This window comes from Melozone crissalis, unplaced genomic scaffold, assembly GCF_028551555.1.
Source record: "Melozone crissalis strain CALT ecotype California unplaced genomic scaffold, PUWL_Pcris_2 ptg000005l_1, whole genome shotgun sequence".
Classification (NCBI taxonomy): Eukaryota; Metazoa; Chordata; class Aves; order Passeriformes; family Passerellidae; genus Melozone; species Melozone crissalis.
The window spans coordinates 54,937,542-54,958,888 of NW_026535783.1; the positions used below are offsets into that span (position 1 = coordinate 54,937,542).

The window sequence follows — 21,347 nt, forward strand, 5'->3', positions numbered from 1 at the left end:
TCTAAGCCAAGAATGCAACTGAGTTCTGACAGATAATCTCTACCTACCTCTGCAGCACTTTATACAATGTTTAAGAAATAAGAATATAGTAATGCATCTGAGTCCTTCTTACTTGGATTGTAAGCAAATAATGAACCACTAGTGATCAAATAGTACTGAGAATATCTAACAAATCATTAAGAGAAAAGCACAAGCACTAGTTGTCAACATGAAGCCAGAAGGAAAATAATGGCTGGAAGAACTCAGATCAAGAATGCCTTTCTAAGGTACCCAGATGCTGTAAAATTGTGTCCACTTACTTACTGTCAGACATTTTTATTCTTTGATTCCTTCTTTGAGCAGATACCATGTTTATGATGGTATTTTTGAATTCTGTAAGGGGAATTGGATTTTGATTGCTGCAGACAAATACAAATAATCATTCTCACAGAGCAGTAGAGGTTGCAATAAAAGGTCTCATGCAAGATTCTGATATCCCACATTAAAATTTAGTCCTATGCATTTCTCTTCGGCACTCTTTACATTTCCTCAGATGTGTTCTTAGACAGTAAAGTCTGGTAATAATTATCAAACACCATACACACTGTTTACAATAGAGTCATATTTCTTCTTTTTTTATTGCATAAAAAGTAGAATGCTGCTGAAAAGTGCCCAAATGTCTGCTATGTGCCATGCCAATACAGCAGCTCAGCCAAATATGCAGAGAGAAGTTTGCCAAACAAAAGAAAACATAACAAATTGGTAATGGTTTCTATCTTGACAGAGAATGAAAATTATACCTCAATGTGTGGCCACTCATGGACACATAAAAATGTCTTAGAGGCAATCATTTTACTTCAGATAACATACCCTGACAGTAGAGCAAAGCATACTGGCAGGCTTTCCCTTCCCATAAAAACAGCAACCATGACCTACAAAATGGCCTGGAGGAAGCACGTTGTTTGTGTGTACCATACATGCACAAGCCATACACTAACTGTATTTCATAAAAATCAAATAAAGTGAAGTTACTGTCTTTTGAGAAGTAGATTCAAATTAAAAAAGAATTTTAAAATGTAAAGTCACTATAGTTATCTCAAATATTCCTATAAAACAAAGGTACTGAAAATGTAAACACTTAATCCAAGATATGCAATTTAACTTTCCCAGTGCTTTGCACAATAATTCATAGCTTTCAGAAGATTTCATTGCTTTGTTAATGTTGTCTACAGCCAACGTGTGCAACATACACTTCACAATTTACTTGGCCTCAAAGTAAATTATTTGAAAACAGAGTGCCTCATCTATCTGTAAAGTTAACATGAACACTTACTGCTGAGCTGCAAAATTAATGATATTAATTATTAATCTATTATGTAGTTTCATATTATTTTAAGTTTTAGTTAAATTTCTGAATGTAGTATTGTTTTCTGAACAAAAATAGAACTTCATAACATAATCATAAATTACAGCACTTCTTAATTCAGTAGGACTGATAGTGGATAGCATTGCTGGTGATTAGGTATCAGTAGTTACTCAGAAAGAAATAGGAAAGATATGTTTGAACTCTATAAAGGTATTTAAAAGAATGGTCAAATTACTGTGACAAGAAAATATTTGACATGAAGATCAAGTTCACAAAATGCTCATAAAAAGGCCAGATAAAAGAATCATATAGTGGACATGGGAGGTTTAGACCAGATATTTGGAAGTATTTCTTTACCAAGAGGGCAGTCAAACACTGGACCAGGCTTCCTAGAAAGGAGATCAATGCCCCCAGCCTGTCAGCGTTCAAGAGGCAACTGGACAATGCCCTTAACAACACAGCTTTTGGCCAGCCCTGAAGCTGTCAGGCAGCTGGACAGATGATGATTGTAGGTCCCTTCCAAATGAAATAATTGCTCTATAATTCTTGGAGGACATAAAAGCACTTTGGTAGCTCAGAAGGATCTCAAAATACCAGTGAAATCCAAGGATCTTGAAATTTATATTGTATGTCGTCTCTCATCCTCAAAGAGCCTGAGGTAGGAAAAGACGTAATGAAGGAAGAAAACACTGTTTGAAGAAGCAACAAAGTATTTTTAAATCATCTGATATACAGAAATGCCGGCTGTCTTAAAATATTTGCCAAGAACTTTGTTAAAGTTTCTATTTTATCGTAATTTTGCTGTAGCTCAAATGGCTTATGCACACAACTATGAAAAAAAAACTGTAGGCAGAGACAGCCTATTTTGTTGGACCAGCTGTAGTGTTTGCCTTATAAACGGAGATAGACAGACCCTTACAAAACTTTTTTGCTAGGATTTCTTTTCTTTTTTCCAGGTATTTTATGCATTTTTGCATTATGTCTACTTTTATGAGCATTTAACTGCATGCAGCCTAGAGCTTTAAGATCACACTTCAAATCATTGATTTTTATCCCTTTGAATACCTAAGGTGGGTAGTTTGTATCAAAGATGAATATGAGACAACAGGGTACAAACTGAGTCCTCAACTGGGAGACATTAAGGCAGTAACTTCTGCAGTGCTTTATCTACTTCAGTAATATCCCACTGCCTTAGGGTCACCCTACACTTCAGATGAGTCAGACTATCTCAATCTCATCCATCATTTACAAACACTTACCACGCTCAACACACAGTTTTAGAAAGATTTAAAACTAGAGAATGCTAAATGTCATCAGCTCTCATGACATATTTTTCAGAGTGCTAAACCAGTACCTTTTAGCTGACTCCTAATGGAGCAGCTGCCTTCACATTCAGTGTTTTCTGCTACTCAAATTTATGCAGACCAGTGTCACTATGTTACAGCAGGACTTGTATTGGTAAAAACAGAACCCCAAAGGAAAAAAACTCACCATCCTTCGTCATTATCTCCGTCAGGTTCAGACAGCTCATTTTCAGGAGTTTCTTCAATTGCCTGGGTTAACTTTGTTTTAAATCGGTCTAACAAGGCCAGTGTCTGAAATTAAACACATGGTTTTAGAGAAATTGTATATTTCTACACACCAACAGGCATATACAACATTTTTATTATTTTGAGGAGAAGTACAATGAGAGTGATGTTTCCTATGAATTTGGAAGAAACACTTTAGAGAGGCAAGTGAGAGAGCAAGAGGTGATGGCGGGTGCGAGAGCGGGACTGCAAGGAAAGCACTGATGAGTGAGTGGGCAGGCAATGCTGAGGCAACAAGAGAAGCAGGGAGGTGCCTGTCAGGCGTGAAAAAATACTTCTCTCACCATCTAGTGAAATGAAAAGGAATATTTAAGGAACAAATACTTGTAGCTACCTAGAGAATAAAACAGCTGATTAAATAACACTGCCAACAATGAATTTTACTTTTTGGATATGCTACTGTCCTATTTTAAAGTAATCTACTGTATAAATTACAAACCATTCAGGCCTTGAAGACCCAGTTTAACTGATACTTATATACTTTCTGTTGATGATCTTTTAAATTATGTGTGGACATTGAAAAAACTCAATGTTTTTCTCTAAAAAAATGAACCAGCTTAAATAATTCTGCAGATACAGTTTCTTATGCTGTATATATAAAGCTCATACTCATTTCAGTCTGCTGTTTTATTCTCAAACGGACATTGCCTGATCTTTCAGGGACAATGAAGTCACCAAATCTCAGATGACACCTGAAGGTCATACCATAGTTCTTGTTTCTGATCATCTCAAATGGGAGTTTGATTATACAAGTCATATGTCTGAGCCTTGTGATGGTACGGGGGGGGCTCTTCAAAAAAAGGCAAAGAGCTTATGAATAATTTGCACAGCCCACAGCTTTTTTTTTTTTTTTTTTCTGATATTTGAGACATTCCTGAAAAGGAAAGCATCAGGGAGTAAGTGCCTAACTGAATTTATGTGGCAGGCTACATTTGATTTGTAGGTGATAGGTTGGCAACCTATGTTGTAAAACACCTCTGTATGGCTGTGTAGTTTTGTTTGGTCAAGTTTTTCAAATTTAAAAGAATAAAAACTAAACAAGAATAGAAAACAGAAATAGGAAATACCAGAAGTGTTCACTGGAATCAAATTTCCTTCTGGGAGCAATCTTAACTTGAGGAGTTTCCTGGCTTTTGAATTCTTTCAAAAACATATTTTTGCACTGCCAAGGGCAGATTTTGGAGGACTTTTTTTGCATTTACTTTCTTTATTTTTTTGTCTATTCTTCTGTTTAAGGTGAGAAAGTGGAAAGTTTTGAGGATATTTGGGCCTGCTAGAACTAGAATCATTCTAGTTCTATAGCTTTCCATACTATTGTAAACAAACACTGTACTTGCAACACCTGAGACAGCAAATCTTTGCTGAGGTCATCAGAAAGAAACAAACTTAAACTGACCCTTTTAATATGAAACTGTGACCAAAAAAAAAGCCACATTCCTTGTGTCTTGTCTAATTTTCTCTGGTGACAGCATTCCTGTGAATAGACCTGATGACAGGAATAATTTTGAAATATCTTAGTAGGCATGTTTTGCAATGAGTCACTAGATGCTATACTGTGCTTTGAATAACTTTATAATTTGACCCTGGCTGAATAGGAGGGCTATTATCTAGTATTTTAGAGAAAGATACCTTTTCTCCCTCTTCCTTAATTATTGCACTGAGGATGGAAAATGCTATTGTACTGTAGGATAAGTTACAACTGGGTGTGAGACAAGAAGAGGTTCTCCACAAGTGAAATGGATTACAAAGAACTTGATTAATTATTGTTGAATTGTTGCCAGCAGAGTTACATAAATAAAAATTAAGATCTCTTAGAATACATATCCCTATAATCTCATCTTGTTTTCCAGTGATGTCCAGGACAGGGCTGATATAAATTCATTAGACATGGTTTTAAGTCCCTTGATCTACACTGCCAACAGAGCTTTAGTACTCTTTGATTCAAAGATAATGGGATTTTGAATATACAAAGTTTCCATAAACTTTTTAGTTTAGGGCTATATCAGCTTGCTGCATATATAAAGGTTTGCCAAATGCTGCTTTGAACTTACTAAGCCTCAAGTTTCCAATCTCTTCTAGATTCAACACGTGAACAGGAACATCTTTGTAGCTGAACTGACATGCACTTACAAACCTTGTGTTTGATGTACAGCACAGATTTTATGTTGATGGTATCTCCATTTCATAGGCAGTTTCATATATTTAGCCATTTCAGACTTTCCTATTTTAGTAAAAACAAATGCCTTTATAAAGCAAACCTTACTTTGCTCATATTTGCTTACTAGAGCCTACAGACATGCTAACTGATTTTGAATAATAATTGTATTTAAAACAGCATCTGTTTTTACAGTGCTTATAAACCATTTCGTTCATTTCACAACAAGAAGTATTGATGAATTTAATATTTTTAAACTGTAATTTAAAATGTTAAAAACCAAATGCCAAATATGTAAACTTCTGTCCCAGTGTTATCTTATAGCAAGGAAAGCAAAAGGTGAAGAAATGAGAATTCTTAAAAATGTAATCAAGGACACCTCTTCATGACTAGCATTTCCTTTCAGAAGATTTTAGCAACTAAACTGGGAGCCCTTTCAAACACACAGTGAAAATTCATTTGCCTGTCTACCTGGGTAATAAAAATACCTATTTTTATAAATAATAACTCTCTTCTAATAGAAAATGAAATGACAGATTTTTAAACTCTGCTTTTATACAAATGAAGAGATAAACATATTAAAAAATGAACATAAGTAATTTTCTGGATTTTTGTTGCCCAGGCTATCATTACCTGATCTTCACGGGAAACTCCTTTCTTTGGCTGCTGCTTTCGCTTGTCTTCATATTTTCTCTTCTCTTGAAGGTATTCTTCAACAACACTGTTTGGAGCAGGTTCCTCCTCTGAATAAGGAAACATATTTGGTTAAACAAATTTAGGTTGGTTCTATGATTTAGTGTCTTTTTGGAGATAAAATACCAAGCAAAACACTCCCATAAAACATTTCAGTTGTACTGCTTTTTCAGCAGTAGAATGATTTGCTACTTGCTGAAATGAAAAACACAACACTGCACTGGGCAGAGAATGAGTCAAAAGATTTTTGTTTCAATTATATTTTACTATGGAGCCAGAGAAAGCAGGATAACAGACGTAAAACCACTGATGAAAACTGTTGAAATTCCTTTAACCAGATGACCTTAATTTCTGAAGATCTTGTAGCAGTTGAAATGCTATGTGTATTAATATTCTGTGACTATTTGTTCAAAAGTAAACAAATACAATTTATAAAAAATGTCATAGTTTTCCTCTTTTGTAGGCTGAAGTAGACACAAATCAAGTCCTTGATTTTGCAATACGGAAAAAACTCAGTAACATTTAAATTCTTAACAGAGTCCATGTTGTTAATAAGGAATAAGCTCTTTTTTATATAACTCTTCAGGAATAAAAGTATTTCTTATAAAGTGATATATGGATGAGTCAAGAGCTACTTTTATCTTTTTAACAGTGTCTGCACTGCAGAGGATGCACTGTCCCATTAAATTATTAATTAATAAATTATTCATTAGTAGTTTAATGGGACAAAATCTGAACTGGAAAATTGATCAATATCATACTTTCACCCTAATTTCTTCTTGAACAGCATTAAGACATTGTACATGCTGATTTAGTATACTTAAAATTTATGAACTCATATTTACAGAATTGCTATTCCTGGTAACAAACAGAAGATTAAACCTCCTGGAAGTTCATTGCAAATGATGAACATCTGCAAATGAAAACATTTTTGGAGAAAACTGTTTCAAGAAATTTCAGGATTTATGGCCTGGTGAACTGCAAATCTAAATGAATTTGTTGCTATCAGGTTGACTACCTGGAAACAACATAATATCTTCTTTTACTAACATTTAGCGCCTAAATAAATAAATTGAAGTAAAAATCCATCAGCTTCTGTATAAAAAACAACCTTTCAGGTGACATTGAGCTAACTGAGTGCTTTGAAGGGAAGCACATTTACCCCATGATGAATATAATTGCCCATCTATGATAAGCAAAAGAACTGAGAAGAGCGTTCTTGAGCATGTTTGAAAATGCCAGCCACAAACTGGCCACAAACATTTAGACCTTAAATCCACACATACATATTCTGAATTTAAAGGTGTGGTCCTTAGTCATATAGATCTTTTGACTAAAATTTAACTTAATGTAGTGCAGCTCAAATACAATTCTTATACAAAATGGGTGAAATTCCCCTGAAGCTGGGTGTTTGTGTGTTTTTATCACACTCCTATGTGTGCCACTTACTGTTAATACAAGTAATTTAAATTTCAGTTAAAGCCTTCTTTTGGTATTATTGTTTCTTGGGTCTTTGCCTGTCAGAGGCTTTCTAATCCTCAACTTCATGCTCTCTGCCTCCTAGGAAAGCCTTTTCATAACTCAGACAAAAGATAATCAGATCTACTTGAACTAACTTCAGAGTGACTCAACCAAAAGAGCTGTGCCCTTGTACACATCATAGTTTTCCAACTTTCATTAAAATTACTTCAAAATATGCTTGTATTTCTTCATTAAGTCCTACAACCTATCACACACCATTTAAAGCAAGCAACAAAACAGGAAGAACTTTCAAGAGCCTCTAAGCCAATCAGTTATTAATATTTTAAAACTTGAAAACTCCAATGATTATAAAACTACAGAGTGCTTTTTAACAGAAATTATATATTCAGCTTTTGATAAGCAGGAATTATTTGACAAACTTTGTGTCTGACTGGTAACTAGCAACCAAGGAAAAAAGTCCAGAAGAGAGCGACGTGGTAAGAAGAAACCTTTTTAAATGTAAGAGTAGATTGCTGTCTACTACTTCATATCTCCCAGTTTGCAACCTAGACTCCCTACAAGTGTTTTGCAGCTGAATTGAAAATAAGAGGAACAACAGCACTGTATGATGGACTTGACATTCATATCAAGCTTGACAAATTTACGTCCAGCTTGCTCATTCAGCAAAAATACAAGGATCGTGACTTTGATATTAATCTCCCTAATCTAAGAGGATTTATTTAGACAAAAATTAATGAAAAATGGCATGGATACACAAAAGTAAAAGAACAATTAAATTCAATTTAGGTACCACAAGGTGCAGAAGATAATTTAAGTTACAGGAATCTTGTTCCCTAGTGGGATCTCACCACAAAGTGTAAATAGCACGAATAAAATAATTTCTTCTTTAGTTTGAACAAGCTGTTGTACATATTTCCTCAGGAAGGAAGGTGAGGGAAAAAAAAAGAAAACAGATCATGTTCCTTATTGAAAATACATTTCATCCTACATTCAAAAGAATTTATAAGTAATTAGCTATTTATGTAAGCTAGCTTGTTACCACCAAGAAAGTCTTCATCTTACTGTCTCAAAATAATTTCTTTCAGACAGATTCTTCTATCCAGAAATTATGGCCAGTACATGCCAACATAATGATGTAATCTAACTTAAACTTTGGGTTTGGGACATGGTTTACAGTGATAGTCTGAAACTAAGAGGGAAACTCAAAAGTCTTTAAAGCAGAAAGGAAGATACTGATTAAAAAAAAAATGAAATACCTTATTTTGCTCACACTTAAAACAAGAACAGTTCAAATGATGTCCATTTTTAACTAACAAATGGAGGAAGTACAACAAAGGCAAAACTTGATCCAATGGCATTGAACTGAAGTGAGTGGATAGTTTAGGAATGATCAGTTCCTAATAAGAAGTGAAGCAGAAAAAAAGAAAGCTTGGTAATTTTAAGCTTAATTCCTAAAGCATCTGCTACATTTAACAGCATAACAAACACTCAACAAAAAATGTATCAGAAGTATTGCATTTTCAAAACAGCAATTTTATCCTCCACTAAATGAAACCAAGAAATATGAATCCTAATTCAGCTGCCTGTGGTAGATCAGAACAGCATGATCACTGCTTATGCTCACATTGGTATTGCTCGTGAAGACTGGGCTCCATTCCTAGCACTGCAGGTAGTGTAACTTTGCCATAACAAGTCCACCAATTGTGGCACAGATAGGGTACAATTTGACACAAATGCAGATCTGAGAGTATGTATGCAATTTTCCACAGTACAAACTCTATTAAGCAAACCACCTTGTAGTAATTACTGTTCTTGTACTTAGAATCTGTATGAAACTGTACAGATTTTATTTCCTTTTAAGAAAGAGAAAATGAAGCTGTGCATAAAACACTTGTTAGAAAATGAAGCAAACTTGATTTGGTGAAAGTATTACCAGAAACACACATGAAGGGTAGAAAAAAAATACATATTGTGACAGACAAAAACATCCTGATTCTGAAGATTTAATGTAACCATAAAAAACCAAGAGCCTATAGAATTGAAAAGGATCAATGGAAGACTTATGATTTTTCTTTGATGAGATACAGCCAGCATGAAGATATTTACACACACTTATGTATTTAACATTACAAAACATTCTGGATATGCTAAAGCATTCCCATTAACTATTGTAATGAAATTTTCATATGTAATCATGACTTTATGCAGAACTGAGGTAAGATAACAAGAAAAATGTACGAAGATGTGCATATAAAAATGCATCCCAGTTTATTTAGCAGGGTTTGTGTATATTTGAAATGTAATAGGCCCATAAATTTTCCTCAGTATCCAAAATGTACTCTTTAGCAACTCAGATGACACATTTCATATGATAAAATACCTGCTGGACAGAAATTCCAAAAAATGCATGGCATAGCTAGACTAAATACCAAAGGATCAAAAAATCCTCAAAAACTTTTTGTTTGAAGAGAAAGTAATTATGATTGAATGTTTTGGTGAATTAAAATAAGAGACCTAAAACACTTTCCTGTATTACTTCAGTATATTCCGCTTTCAGCTCATCAATATCCAGTTTATATTGCATTCTTTTGGAATTGTAAGGGTATGCTGTAGTCATTTAAAAATCTTACTGAGACTGAGATCTTAAAAAAAGAAGTTGTTTTTCCTCCAAACCAAATAAAATCCTCACAAATTATAAAAGAAATTCCAATATGCCATAATATTTCAGGAATTAAAATAGAATTCCTATCAGAAGTTACAAATACAGAACTTAGAGACACTTTGGATTATTAATAACCGAAACAAATAACTCACTTCTTCCAGAATTAGGAAAAAAAATTATTACAGCTTTAAATATTACGTATCTGAAACTTAAAATACAGTTCAGTGTAAAGTAGTGTAAAAATAAATATACCAGAAGAACAATATGAAATAATTTTATGCTTGAGAGAATTGGTAACATACTCTCCTGTATTTAGGACCAGCTCTACTTGTTTTCTACTTAGGTTTTCTTTGCCTCTTCAAGAACTGTTTAGTTAATGTCGCTATAGCTCTGGCCTGCCTAAGATTCTAAAGAGCCACTGTTTGCCAGAAGTTAGGTAAGAGTCAGGAAATATTTAGCAACTGTGAACAATTGAATAGATTTGCTTACAGAATGAGCTTCCATGGTTGGGCTGATTACTAGATTTTCAGTTTGCTACAGTGAACAAAGCAACAGTTCTAGAACAAAGTTACTAGTTCATCAGTGAACTCAAACACTAAAATCTTACAAGTAATTCCTAGAGGTTCAAAACACTTATCTGAAAGACCAGAGCAGATTTGCAAAACAGTGTGAACTACCAGTTTCTAGTAAATGCTTTCTGAACCTTGGCAGGCACACGGTCCTAGTCTAAAATACAGTTAATTTTCAAATGTTGGTGGATTTTGAGTACTTGCTCAAGATTATTACTAAAATCAAAGCTGGTATACAGCGAGGTTTTGGCCTCTTTTCTTCTGCAGACAGAGAGACAAACAGAAAAAAGTAGCAGGAAGGGGACTGCACAGGGATTCTGTGTATTAGGAGATTAAATGTAATAACAAATGTGAACAGTGGGAGAAAACAAAGTTTTGCAAAAATGACAGATGAATACTTTGATACAATGCAGCTCTACTGTATATACTGAAAAAAAACCCTCCAGACTTAATGCATTTATGCCGCAAAGTTCCCAAACCATCAAAATTCGGATTTTGTTATTTTCAAAATCCTGTTAAAGTCCCAGACTTCAAGAAAGTATCTTTCCATGTAAGAAAGGGTTTAATTCTTTGAGTGCCCCTGACATTATCCAGACTTTAAAATAAAACATAAATAAAACATAATGTTACACTGGAGCACTTGATTTTGAGAATTTTCTAAACATTTTAATAATTTGATTACCGTATCACAATAAAAAACAAACAGAAAATGCCTCAACACTAGATGCCTCAGTAGAACTCTTATCCTTGAATGTTGGTTTTCACATTAGTTTTAAGGTTTCCCTACTCAGACAGTATTTTATAGCATTTCTGTTTTCTCATGTATGACAATTAAATTTCATAGTCAACAGATTATTTGTCCATTTACAAAAATGTCCTAACAAGAAAAACTATAATATTACTTTCTAAATACTTCTACTGTTTAAAACCAACATATAATTAACTGGACAGATGCTGTTTGTCTGAAGCAGATTTCACTGAAGTACATTCCCAGGTTTACTCTACAGAACTTTGAAAATTCAAAAAGATCTTTTTTGAATATTTGACCAAGTTCTTCAAAATGTTGAACTAATTCAGCTCTCAAATGATAGTGTTTGATGTAATTTCTGGCATCACTACAACAAACGTCACATAAAAGAAAAACATCTTATCTAAAGTAAGGTCTTGACAGCAGTCTGGCATAGTCAACAATACTATTCACCAATTGGAAGACTGGTTATAATCAAACATGTACAGAGGGAATTATTTTTTTTCTCTGACCTCTTGAAACAATGTAAACACTTAAATTTTCACTCTCCAGTCCTTCTTAATTAATCTAATTTCCAAATAAAGAAAAATATTAGGTAAATATAATATGAACAATTTGAAGAAGTGATACTAAAAATGATGCCAATATTAATAAAGATCTGTGCAGTAAACTTGAAATAGATGTTTCATGCTGCTGACCCTTCCTTAGCATCCTCTCAGAACAAAACTCAATCTTGTCCAGTATGACCTAAGCCTTATTCTCACTGTTCTGTGATCTTCAGTGAAATTCTCCCACTATGGCTGCAAGTTCTGGCTGTGATGTAATGTTTATTAATCAAGCACAGAATCACACTAATGTGGTTACACAGCCTGTGAACTAACATTTCTTCCTAATGCAGCCAGCTTAAAGCATAGGCAGACGCAATGCAAGTGTCTGCACCATCTGCACAGGCACACCTGATACAGCGTTCCCGAATTCCCCAATAGGATAGGCAGAGAACAATGGAGAAATCGGCTGCTACCTAAACATCAACTTCCTGATAGAAGTACTTTTAAAACATGTATAATTTCTCATATGTAAACTAATGTAGAACAGGTAAACTATTGTATGTTTAGCAAACTGTCTTCCATGTTGATATCTCTACTGTACTGATGAAAATTCAGGCCAATAAATATAAAATGACTAAGTGCTTTTAACTTTGGGGCAAAATTTGGTACAACACTTCTGTCAGAGTTCATTATATTAAAGATAAAGTTTTTCTAAAGTCTATTCTGTTATTCCTCAGTTGTAAATTCTGTTTCACAATAATGGTATGCTTCATTCCTTTGACTTGAGATTTCACCCTTCTATCTCCCTCCCTACATAAATTACACATATCTTCAAGTACCTTCTAATAAATTTGTCCAAATAGTGTTCTGCTAGTTTTGTGTGGTCTTTTCCATTTTAATTGACTTGTTCATTATCCTTTTTGGTGGTACAATACTCGGAACTGAGTGCAATAGTACAACCACCCTTTCACAGGTACTGCACTTGTAGCAAAAACCACACAGTGACAACCACATCAGAGTGTAAATTCATGTTCAGTTCATTTTCTAGTACAAACCTGAAATCTTTCACTACATTTTCATTAATAATTTTATCCTTTACTGCTTGCCTCTCATTTAACATCCTTTTAATTTTGCCTTAAATTTTAGAACATGTTTATTTTAAAGATTTTTTAGTTAGGTACTCCACTGACTAGGTCAATAGGTTTTTTCCTGCCATCCATCTTTCTCAACTGGATGTACTGGTACAGACCCCTTCCTATCACAAAAAGGAAAGCCAAGATTATTCAAGATTATTTGTACCATTAGCTGTAACCTGCAGATTTTCAACTGATTTATGTCCTGCCTGCTATTTATTTCAAAGAAAATAGAAGCCTCCCCACCAACCCTGGTATATAAGCTCCCTTTGCTTGAATAGAAGGTATCCTTCCAAACTGTACCATAGTAGTAACTATCGTCCAAGTACTACTTTATTCTGTCACTGTAAAGGTGAATTTCATCAAATAACAAAGCCCACCGACTGGCACCAGAACAGGGAGAAGTTAAAGCAATAGTGTAAGAACTGCCATACATGGCACTATTCAAGATAATTTATCATATATGTTCAAAAGGACTACACTTTACCTTTGCTATAACCCTACTCACAGTTCTTTTTTTACAAGGCTAGTGACAGCACTCATTATTTTGCCAGTGAGAGCTTATATTCCAGTGATTACTAGAACATTTTCAGAGTCAGCAATTCTTAACATTTGGTGCCAGATTTCATATACAAATTCATGATAATGTTTTTTTTTACTTTGTCAAAATGCTGACCAAGCTCACCTGTTATTGAAGAGAGTGCAAAAATTTTTCTAAAAATTATGTTATATTTTATACCACTCTTGCAAATTGTGTGTTATCTGAATTTTGAAAAAAACTATTTTAATATTTTCTTTCATATTTCTATGGTATTGAGAACTGAACTAAGAATCCACTCTACAAGTGTGTCTTGCAACCCCACAGTGTTTAAAGACACTTATTTGTTTCTTCAGTTTGGCTAATTAAGGGTGTTTCATCCTCCTGGACTAAAATGTGAACTTTACATGCTATTATAAACATAGCAATTTATTCACGTTTAAAAAGAAACAGAATATAAAAATGGTCTGACAAAGAGGAGGGCAGTTGAAGATGCCATTTTATCAAGGAAAATAAATATGGTAGTAACTTTGTGAATTTGAGTTCTATCAGTATCTTATAACACATGAAATTTGAAGTCAGTAGCTTTGAGTTCAAAGTTAGCCATGTGCATTTAAGAACCTTTCCAAGTCAGAAAGTCAAAAAGACCCTGCAAGTCAAGAGGCCACAGTATGGATGTAACTAATGAACACTTAGAAGGAGAAATACTACATGATTTGAGAAAAAATGCTATCTATACAACTTCCTTACATACTGGCATCATTACATTACTACCATCCCTAAGGAAAGAAAAATATCTACATTTCAACAATATTCCACATTTATATACATTTATAAAACACAAAACCAAAAAAACCCTTTCAAACCAGAATGTTAACTGGAGATGTACACAAAACCTCTTACCTTCTTTCTCTTTAGGTCTTAAAGCTCTTTCTTCTTTTTTGTGCTTTGCTTCCAGCAGTTCTCGTTTCAGCTGTCGGGCTTCCTTCCGTAGCTCCTCACTGCAAAGAGAAACATTTATAGGAATATAATCTTCTAAGATATACAACTACTCAGAAGAAACAGAGTCAAAGTTAATGGGCAGTAGATTTTTGATACAAACAAAGGGAAAGTACGGACTCACTGATGCTAAGAACATGGCTTAAAAATCACTTAGGACCTCAGAAAGTCCATGTTTTCATTAGCAGTGATAACAAAAGAACATTAACAGACATCTTACGTTAAGACCCCACTAGAAATATGTTAAGGAAATGAATACTAGAACAAAAAATCCCTACTTGAATTTTAACATTCTATTTAGCCATGGGAAGCACATGAAATCTGAAACAGAGGTACTGCCAAATAAATATTGCATGTGTTATAAAATTTAGTTCGCTCAAGTAATAAATCCTGGTATTTTTCCTGGATTTTTTGGCTGGACAAGCAATGCAAGTTGCAAGCAAGTTGTTCAGTGACAAAGACATGAAATGTATATAAGCATATATTATTAGATATGAACATTAATTTCATTCTACAAATACCTACTGGGATAACACTAGAAAAAAGAAACTAAAATTTTCAAATCATTGTGCCAATATCAAATGAAATATTTTTCTTCATAGAATGACAATTTTTAAAGGACCTCTGAAGATCAGACAGTCCGGGTTCTTTGTTCCGTTGAGGGCCCAATACAGGAGGATGCTGAGAGCACTATCCAGTCAGGTTTTGAATACCCAAAAATGGAGACTTCAAAAAGTCTCTGGGCAACTACTTCTTAATCTCCCTCAATGCAAAAAAAGCTGTTCTGTAAATTGAATTTAAATTTTATTTCAGCTCATGCCAATTTGCAACCATCTAATGGTTACCTGTGCAAAAGAACTGATAATTAATTCAAATTATTGTGATGTTAGAATTTGTATTTTTCACTTTAAAATTTTTTATCTTTAAATTAGGTTCTTGATTTAAATTTCATCACAATCAATGAACTGCAGAAATTATTACAATGCAGGAATGTGACATGCAAGCATTTTCCCCCTGCACTTGTTTTATGCACCTTAATTTTCATCTGTACTACCACTACGGACGGACTACAACCTTTTCTAAGCAAAAGACTCGAAATTGTTGAGTGATGACTACTTTTGATTTTCACTGTCATTTGTATATATGCACAAATACAGAAAAGCACATGCAAAAAGCACTTGCAAAAAACACTAGCAAGGAAGACAGACTATCACTGTAAAGACAGACTATCACTGTATTCGGCCAACCACATCAGGAGGTCTTTATTTTCAAGAGCATGGCAGAAGCTGCAGTAAGCAAGATCAACAGCTTTTACAAAAAACTGCAGTTCTACTTTTCTACCTGTAAAGAAAATCATAGGGAAAAAAAGGGATAAAGAGAGATTTTTGATCCAAGTATCTCCATTGCTTTTCTATAAATTGAGGGTAAAACTGTAAAAAGCTGCATTAAAATACTATTACAGTATACTGCAACATTTTCTTATTGAAGTTGCACAGTAGGAACAACACACATCAATAAAAGGTTATATGTTTAAAATATTTAGAGTGACAGACAGTGACAGCAACACAGAGAGAGTGGGTTATAAATGGCACTTGGGAATGACAGAGTCTAGCTCATCAAAAGTTTTCTGTAAGCGGGACACACTCTTTCTCCTTGTTAGCTAAACACTACTGCAGCATGAACAACGAACTAGCTAGTGACTATTATTCAGCCCCCCATGTCCTCTTTTTCCCCAGCAGAAAGAGGTTTTTGTACTGAACACAGAAAGTCTAACTAAAATATTTATTCAAGACCTTTCTATGATCAGTACTAGGTCAATAAACAACTTTGATACTTGGCTCTTTACAGACTCCACACTAAGCATATTTTTTTATTTCTAGGTGACTTTGCCAAATCAGGTTGGTGAGAATTGCAATAATTTCATCTTTGATGCCTAGGTCTTTGCACGCAGTAAATTTGCATTCAGGTTTCATATAACATAGCTCTTACTTTGTAATCAATTATGTAAGTACCTGCTATCCCTGGAAGTTTCTCTTGCTATAAAAGCACACCTCTCTGCTCTGTCCTTGTCTCATTGCTCCCTTGATTCCACAGCTACAGCAGGCTCTCCCCTTCCTCTTGCTTCCTGCTTCTTCCTCTTTTTCCAAGTTTCTGCAGCCTGGAAACTTCTACTCTCTACATGCAGAAATAGTGCCAGAGCAGATGAAATCTTCCTCTGCAGAAGATTTAGGATCTAGTCAACTGGTTCGTAACACCAGAATTTTCAGATTCTACTCAGAACAATAAAATGATTTTATCTTCAAAATTTATAGTGATATTCCAATTGAATTTCTGGTTCAGCTGTGCCTTGGTTTGATAGGACTGTGAAGGGTGAACTGATAGGAACTCCATATGTTAAGAACTACGAGTACTTAGGTGAAATCTAGTTGCATCCTGAAGACACCATGTATGGCGATGGCATCAGCTTTCCTAGTAAACTATTCTGAATGCACAATCAAGAAACAAAAACTCTACATTGTTAATTATGGTCACCACTCTGGCATCTCTTTAGCAGATAAATTCATACTCTTTTTAAAGAGCTCTTTTTAAAAGAATGTTCTCCTAATATTCACTTTAATCACATCTGTCTAATCCAGAACTCTCAGCAGTATTTCCTTAGTCCTTCTCAAGATGCAATTCGGAATCAGATATACCGAGGGGTTTCAGCTTTCTTGCAACTCTCTGCTGGTGGTGCACTCTGTTCCTAACTCAAATAGCAGCATAAGGCCAACACTGCACCGAGCATTCATTTTCTACAATGACTCTCAATTCACCTCTTCTTGGTAATTGCTTTCCAAAATGTCATTCAGCTGTTGTACTGTCCTGCAGCTACAATCTGCATTTTTGATTTTCAGCTATAAAACATAGCATTTAGTTATATTACAAGGATATTTTTATTGTATTGTGCCAACTTAGGTATTAAATTCGAATTATTCGTAATATTCTGTTGACATGTACTCTATTAATTTCTCATGAGGATTTCTGAAAAATAAAAATAAGAATGTCACTGGCTTTCAAATAAATGATTGATACAAAACTACCTGTGCTATAAACATTGCAGAAGTTCAGTTATTTCTCTAAACCAACACTTTCTGAACTTGTATCATGCACTTTCCTGCCTCCAGTTATCTGCTACCTACAAAATCACACTAACTTGCATTAATTTTAACTTTGGTAATTTCTTTTTCTTCTGAAGAATTTACAAAACCATTCTCTTACACCTGGTTAGGAGAGAAGGAAGGCTAACTTTCCTTCATTTCTCTGTATCATACCTATCACGATGAAACAATAGTTCAGTTCTTTGAATTCTTCTAGCTTTCTAACTTTTATTAAAATTAACACTAATAAACCAGAAAGCATTATATTCTCACCAAAGTTCTTACACTTAAGTTAGCAAACCCTGTTATCTGAAAATGATTAATCTTAAAAGACAAGGGAGGAAATGTTTGAGAACAGCCCTACTGAGAAGGACTGGGAGGTGCTCATGGATGAGAACATGAATATGACCCATCAGTGTGCACTCTAAGCCCAGAAAGCCAGCTGTGTCCTGGGTTGCATCAAAGCAGTGTGGCCTCCAGAGACATGGAGGTTATTTTCTGCTGTTACCATCTTAATAACATATATTCCACGCTTCAACTTTCTAATATATATATATAGAGAGAGAGAAAATTTTTCTTTTGTCTTTTAGATCAAAATAATACTCAGTTAATAAGAAATAAAATCAGCTGGAAATTTAGCCAAATATTTTAGGTTAAATGGATAAAATTGTTTTTGAGTGCCATGTACTGAAGGTGTTTTTCTGAAAGTAATTAAGGGCCTTCTGAATTTACAAACTAAATTTATTCAAAACAGAGAGGTTCTGTATTTCACTTCACTTTGGCAAAAGAAAAGAGAACTGATGACAGAAATAAACAGTAATTGTGACTTTGGTGTAAGTGACCATATGACCATACTTGCTATGCACAAGTCCAAAACCATTCCTCCTTCTCTACATACAGATATAAGCCTCTCTGTACTTCTAGGCTTCTGCACGCAAGTATATAAACCACAGATGCCTGTATTTATTTAAGCATACCAAGTCTCTAAAAATAAAAAATATATTATATATAGACAAATAAGACCTAGAAAGGCATAGTATGTTATTCCACTGTGATTTAGGGAAAAAAAAAAGGCTGCATATATTTAAAACAAATTCAGCTATTTTCATCCGATGATGACAAATCTCAGAAGATGCTAAGATTCATTTGATGCTGTATTTCAATCACGAAGTGCTGGAAAACTTTGCATTCTATGCATTTCCAAATTTACCCCTACTCCAGTCTAAACTCTAAATTCCCTACAATTTGGAGTATTCACTCCTCCATCTCTAAACTCCATGTAAGACCTTAGAGAGGCTCAAACTCCTTGAGGTAACCCTAGAACACAGTCATTCACTGATGCTGGTACAACAAATATGAAACAAGACCACAGTCTTTCAAAACTGAAATATTTGGGTGGTGGCAAAACAATACAGATCACCTCACAGCTAGAGCATTTACTGAAATACATGTAAATTTATAATGGAGGAACTATTCAGAGACTAAACAACAGAAAAATCATGGCATCTTCATCACTGGGCCTGACATTTTTCTAGAATGCAAGTCACGGTTGAAACAAGAATTAATTCAGGGAAGTGCTGTAGTAATGATTAAATTATTATTTTTGATGGTAGAGTACGTTATTTTCCCTTTTTCTTTTTCAGTATTATAATTACATTGCTTATATTTTTTTAAGACAATTTCCGTCCATTTGCTTTTACTGTCTTCTCATTCAGTAACATCAAAAGAAAATTATTAACTGGTTATCCTTAGACAGTAATATTATTTAGGAAGTGTTGTTCCAAGTAATCATATCAGAACAAGAAGGGTTCAAGAAAACAACCTAAAATGCTCTTATTAATTTTAAAAGATATTCTAGAATGTTATAAATAATAAAAGTATGTACATAATTTTAATTTTTACATGAGTAGAATCCTGTAATATCTTAATAAAATAAAATTATGACTGAAGTACTTCAACATTGCTCATGTTAATTTCATAGCCGAAGAGATGGATTTTAATTCATTTTAGATAAACCAAATAAAAACCAAGCTATAGTACAATATTATCCTTTCATCATGTAAACTAATAGCCTGGAAGGAAGTCCTGGATTCAATCCCCTCCTATTACAGGCAGCCACATCTTTCCCCAAACATATTAATTCCATTAAAAGCACATTTTGTGTTCTCATTCTTGTATTTATCGATGATAATTTTCAGCACTCATGATTTATATGGAAAGGTTATTCTAGAACTGACAAGCAGGCACCTTAATAATACCAGAGACAATGAGAAAGAAAACAGAAATCTCTGTTCAGATAATAGTTTTGTTTTCTGCTAGGCGCTCTTGAAAAACTGCATGATATTCTGTTTGAGAGTTCCAATTCTAAGTTAAAACACAAACAGTATTTTCAAATAGAGAATCTCAATGATAAAACTAAACAATATAAAATGTCATATTTGCACAACTTTCAGAATGTGTGAAAGAATCAAGGTGAATGTTCTGCTCTACACTGTCAATTTTGAAGCCTTTTCTGATATTCCCCCTTCTGCTCCTTGGGGTATCTGTGAACATGCAATTCTTGGAATGGATAGCAAATTCCCCATTTGGCATGTACATCTAAGACTTTTATAGGGTTCAAGAATCTTATTTTTGTCTGGATTGCATTACTGTTCATCTCTGGTACTGCAAGAATTTTATAACTGTAAATATTAGAATAAAAAATATGGATTTGGAATATGCACTTTGTCTCTTTGCCAGCCTGGTTTTGCTGTAGAAGTCAGACATATATCTGTCTGTTTTCTGCAAATGGTGTATTGCAACTGTATCTCAAATAAGATGATGATATAAAAATGGTAGCAGACATATTCAGCAGTCTTAATGTTGGAAAACTATAGATGAAACATCTTAATACAGCTGCTGAGTCCTGTATGGCAACCTGTGTTAACAGTAAGGCTGACAGTTAATGTTGCATTTGACTTTAGCAGTAGCTGTTGCAGTTTGCAAGCAGTACTGCAATTCTGTGTTTTAGAAAGAAAATGTTAAAAACTTCTGCACTGAATTAATTTATGCATGAATCACCAGTATTTATATATTTTACCTAGGAAAGATTTCAATGATGAAATCTAAAAGGACTGGCATGTTTATTAAAGACTATATGGCCAACTGTTACTATCTTTTCACTACCATCAACCTGAGTGTAAATAGGTGCATCACATCACAACACTTCAGAAAACTGGCACTCTGTATTAATTATACATACTGAACTGTAAGCTATGTGGTATGTCAACAGTCCTAACACTGTGCAGTGAATTCTCACAACTGAAACTGATGAAGAATGTTACCACTTGACTCTACTGGGAGAAACTCAGCAAACAACAGGGCCCATAAGCTGAACATGCAGTACAAACCTGCACCAAAAAGATACCAAAGCAGAGGCACTATATTTTATTATGGTTACTAACAGATGTAGAAGGAAAAACCCCCACAGGTTTCAGGGCACACAAGCTCTTCTTCAGCTAGTTTATTTTTCTTCCACAGTTTGCTTAATAAAAGGTATTAGCTTTCACTATAAACTTTCTTTGCTTACATTGTTCAGTCACCAGTTACACTGTCAGAAAATGCAGATGTATGCATTAGGGTATGTATAGAAACATATATACCACATATCATATATTAAGGCTGATTTTATGCACTATCTGGACCTTCTATGTTCACAGCAGATCCTGGAACAGATAGGAGACTGGGTTTTCTCAGTTTAAGACAGAAAC

At 34.3% G+C, this 21,347-nt stretch overlaps 1 protein-coding gene across 1 annotated transcript in view; it reads right to left on the reverse strand.

The window, feature by feature from the left end:
- CWC27 (CWC27 spliceosome associated cyclophilin) overlaps positions 1 to 21,347 on the reverse strand; it is a 94,630-nt gene that overhangs the window by 14,185 nt on the left and 59,098 nt on the right. Inside the window, exons 11-13 of the mRNA XM_054282193.1 lie at positions 14,366 to 14,463; positions 5,723 to 5,832; positions 2,837 to 2,940 (exon numbers count right to left, since the gene is read on the reverse strand). Coding sequence (XP_054138168.1) covers positions 2,837 to 2,940; positions 5,723 to 5,832; positions 14,366 to 14,463 — 312 coding nt within the window. The remainder of the gene's footprint in view (positions 1 to 2,836; positions 2,941 to 5,722; positions 5,833 to 14,365; positions 14,464 to 21,347) is intronic.